The following is a 3,595-nucleotide window of genomic DNA, read 5'->3' on the forward strand; positions in this document are numbered from 1 at the left end:
TAATGCATTAAAATATGGTATTGACACAAAGCTTCATTGACAGAAAGACTGATATATAGAAGGTCAATATTTGATATATTCGTACTGGGGATGACGATACCTTAAATAAAGTAAGCTTTGTGTTTTGGGTGATCTGTCCTTCCAGAAAATCTACTCGAACTTTTTATTTTTATACAAAATATTGAACTAAGTTGCATTTTGAATTAACGAGACGCCACTATTTTGACGAATCCTAATAATTTATCATATTTTTATTAGTAACTTATGTCACTATATAAATATCTAAAACTCATTTGTAACTAACGTTGTTCAGGATTCCGAAAAAAATCCACCACTCTAGCCCGCACTTATGATTCAAGAAATGATATTTCTTAAAAGTTTTCAGAGCTATTTTGTTAGGTGGAAGTGACAACGCAAACAAAAATTAAGAATGTAACACACTTGATTTTCGATTTATTTTATTATAAGCCTTTAATGGTATTAGTATGATTTGCTGACATAAGATGAACCCAGTGTTGCTGAAGGCAACAGCTGATTTCGGCATAGTAATTAAGGCTGATCAAAGTAAATGCCGCAAGAATTTTGAAGGCAAAGGTTCCACAAGGTAGTTTAATCAGTTAAAATCAAATAAGTATTATAAGAAAATTTCACATTTTTGTGTTCTTTTAGCACAATGATGTACCAAAATGTAGGCACAACAGTCACATAGACAATGTGTTCTATCGTCATCGACCTTTTAAACATAAAGGTCAGTGGCACTGAATCGAACTCCCGTTTCCAGAGCAGATTTCACAATATCTGGTTTAGAACTGTCCTCACAGGTCAGAAAATGAACCCACGATTCAACAATTTGCTTTATCGGAACAAAACCATCAACAGGATTGTAAGCTTTAAAGAACTTCTTCTCAGATGCAATCTCTTCCTGACCAGAAGCCCGGAAAACAATTACGAAATCTTCCTCGGAGGGAGAGCAGTTCACCCTTATCTAAATTATTTATTTCAAAACTTTCTTCAAAAGAGGTTTGCATTTTCTTCACAAATTTGTCGCGGTCGGCCTTGAAGTCATCATTTAGCATATCTACAAATTCTTGTTCTGAGATAGGACCAGATTTTCCTTGTAGAATGTACTTGTCAAACCATTGCTCTATTCTTTCCATCATGTCTTCTCTTCGGGTACCTTCCAGATGATGATAATCGGCAAACTTTGTCCTGAAAAAATTATCAGATCGAACTTTACCATATTCATCTGCTGCAAATATTTAGCAACATCCAAACTACGTTTGTTTTCTTGACACGTGCTACTGATTTGAAAAATCATCGGCAATAAGATAAATGTTCGAGAATGGGTATGGCAGGGGTAAGAATAAGTTCCAAATGTGCTTGTTGAAGACGTATCACATGGTGACGTCATTATTATACCAATCAATCTTTTACATGGTCAGAGAAATCCCATCGGTTCAAATACGCATCTCGTGGCCAAAACTCAATTTATCTAACTGTCTGATGAATTAAAATAAATAAAATACTGTTTTGAATATTTGCAAGAGGCATATACTGTTAGAAATGCATAAGTGTAAATGTCTAATAAATACTTATGATAACTGATTAGGTAGAATGAATTTTTCTAAATTAAGTTTAAACTGCCATCATAAATACGTATTATTATACAGATGTATCATACTTATAACCTATACATAATATTTCATTTATAATCATATCATTATTTATGTGCTTTTTTCTGTTCATTAAGACAGGCTTTTGTCGATATTTGCTAGAAAAATGTTGTTGTTATTCTATGAAAGACAATTAAATTGTATAAATACCTACAGTATATTGAAAATGTAGTTGAACCTCGGTATCTCGAACGCGCTCATTTCGAAACTCTGGTTATCTGAAGAATTTTTCAGTCCCGTCCCAAATACAAGCTGAATTTCGAAGTAAAACACTCGATTATATCGAGCCTAACTGTAAACATATCATTTTATCATAAAGTAACCCCTGGAATAACAAGTGCTTGCTTCAGCTAGAATGAATTTTTATACTTGTCTTCAGTAATGTATTCCTTAGTTATACGTCCTTCGTTTTTTGCATCAATGGCCTTGAAATACATCCGCCATTTAGAGATTAGATAATCGTTTGCCATCTTGCTCTAAAAACGATAAATGGTAAATATATTTAACGTATGATTTGAACACTATATTGCTAATCATTTATAAGAAAACGTTTTTCAAATAATTATTTAAAAGAGATATATGACCTTTTGACCTCTGATAAACAGACTCAATCAAATCAAATCTGCTTATATGTTGCGTGTTCTTGTTCTCTGCTTTCTAAGGATCTTTTCACAGACTTGATTCAAGCCTAGCTGACAATATGCAAGAACAAACTTCATCTGAACTTCCTTTAATTACATCAACAATTACGTTTTGAATTCTAGCTAAGAAACAATAAGATGTAATAAGTAGTGCACTTAAATTTGACATTTTGCAATTAACTTTAAAGCGGCATGCCTCCAGATCTTTCCATAACAAAAAAAAAAAAATTTTTTTTAGATATCTTGAAATAAATGCTATATTTCTTAAGAAGGCTTTAAAACTTAATTACTGACAAACTTTATGTTACGGACACACATCAGAATTTGCTGTTTTACTGCTTTTTACGATGAAAATCGAAAAACGTTTGTCAAGCTTTTACTCCAGGTACACTGTCTCGATTATAAATATCTATATTTTGAAGTCATTATTCACTACTTCAGCTATAGCGCTATTGCTTACGACGACGAGAAAATGTCTTTATTGCCGCGGCGGTCCGGGGTTCGATACCCGACGCGGTCATCATTTTTTCTTGATTTGGAACTTAAAAAGTATTTTAGAATCAAAAATTCATATTCTAATATTCATAATATGACCAAACTTCAATTTGAAAGAAAGATTAATTTTTAGTCAAATCTGGAGGCATACTGCTTTAAGTATCAATTTAAATGTACTTAGTGAACTTTCTTCACGAGTATAAAAGATTTTGAAATAATTTTTAAATGCGTCATACCTACCAGTAACAGATAAACCAGCACTGTTTAATGTAACTAAAACTGACACAATGAAAGAAATTTCTAGAAACTTTAAACCTTCAAATACAGAACACCTATCACTCAGATCTAAGTAGCTTACACACAATGCATTTAATAATCATGTGATAGCTGCTATAATTGTGTTTAGGGTTCAGATTTGCACATATTGATTCATGATAACAGAATGCAATTCATGAAAACAGAATGCATATTCTTTGAATATTACTGATACACTTACGAGGATTTGATGTGCCTTTTGCTTAATAAGCCGACATTGAAGACAGATTTCTTGGCCGAATGGTTGAATTCGCTGACAGCGAACAATTTCCTTCCTACCATTGTTGGTTCGAAACCTCGCTTAAGACGGAAAATCCTTTTATGCGAGAGACCAAATAACCCGGCATGAGGAAGAACGAAGGTTCTACCAACATGCCCACTCTTATCAGAAATAAGGCTGGACGGGCAGGTATATTCCTCTTTAAGCTGATAAATCGCCATATGACGTATAACTGGCGGTGCGACGTAAAC

General features: G+C 33.2%; 1 protein-coding gene across 2 annotated transcripts; it reads right to left on the reverse strand.

The window, feature by feature from the left end:
- Positions 1–441: 441 nt before the first annotated feature.
- On the reverse strand, positions 442–3,364 carry LOC128546921 (sarcoplasmic calcium-binding protein-like). Of its 2 annotated transcripts, XM_053518327.1 has the most exons (3): positions 3,050–3,364; positions 2,043–2,149; positions 442–1,209 (listed from the first exon to the last, which is right to left on the reverse strand). In XM_053518327.1, exons 2-3 carry the CDS (start codon positions 2,141–2,143, stop codon positions 906–908), a joined length of 405 nt encoding a protein of 134 aa, XP_053374302.1. In that variant the 5' UTR covers positions 2,144–2,149; positions 3,050–3,364; the 3' UTR covers positions 442–905. The 2 variants fall into 2 exon arrangements, with proteins under 2 accessions (XP_053374302.1, XP_053374303.1); XM_053518328.1 differs by lacking the exon at positions 3,050–3,364 and having other exon boundaries at positions 2,043–2,240.
- Positions 3,365–3,595: the final 231 nt, after the last annotated feature.

The sequence above is a fragment of the Mercenaria mercenaria genome, chromosome 11 (genome assembly GCF_021730395.1).
Source record: "Mercenaria mercenaria strain notata chromosome 11, MADL_Memer_1, whole genome shotgun sequence".
In the NCBI taxonomy this organism is placed as follows: domain Eukaryota; kingdom Metazoa; phylum Mollusca; class Bivalvia; order Venerida; family Veneridae; genus Mercenaria; species Mercenaria mercenaria.

What these genes read in the sequence shown, in the direction of transcription:
- LOC128546921 (XM_053518327.1), bottom strand. Translation starts at nt 2,143, where the DNA reads ATGGCAAACGATTATCTAATCTCTAAATGGCGGATGTATTTCAAGGCC. An exon ending in GAATACATTACTGAAGACAA is followed by an intron (nt 1,210 to 2,042) that starts GTATAAAAATTC and finishes TAATTTTTTCAG; the next exon opens with GACAAAGTTTGCCGATTATC.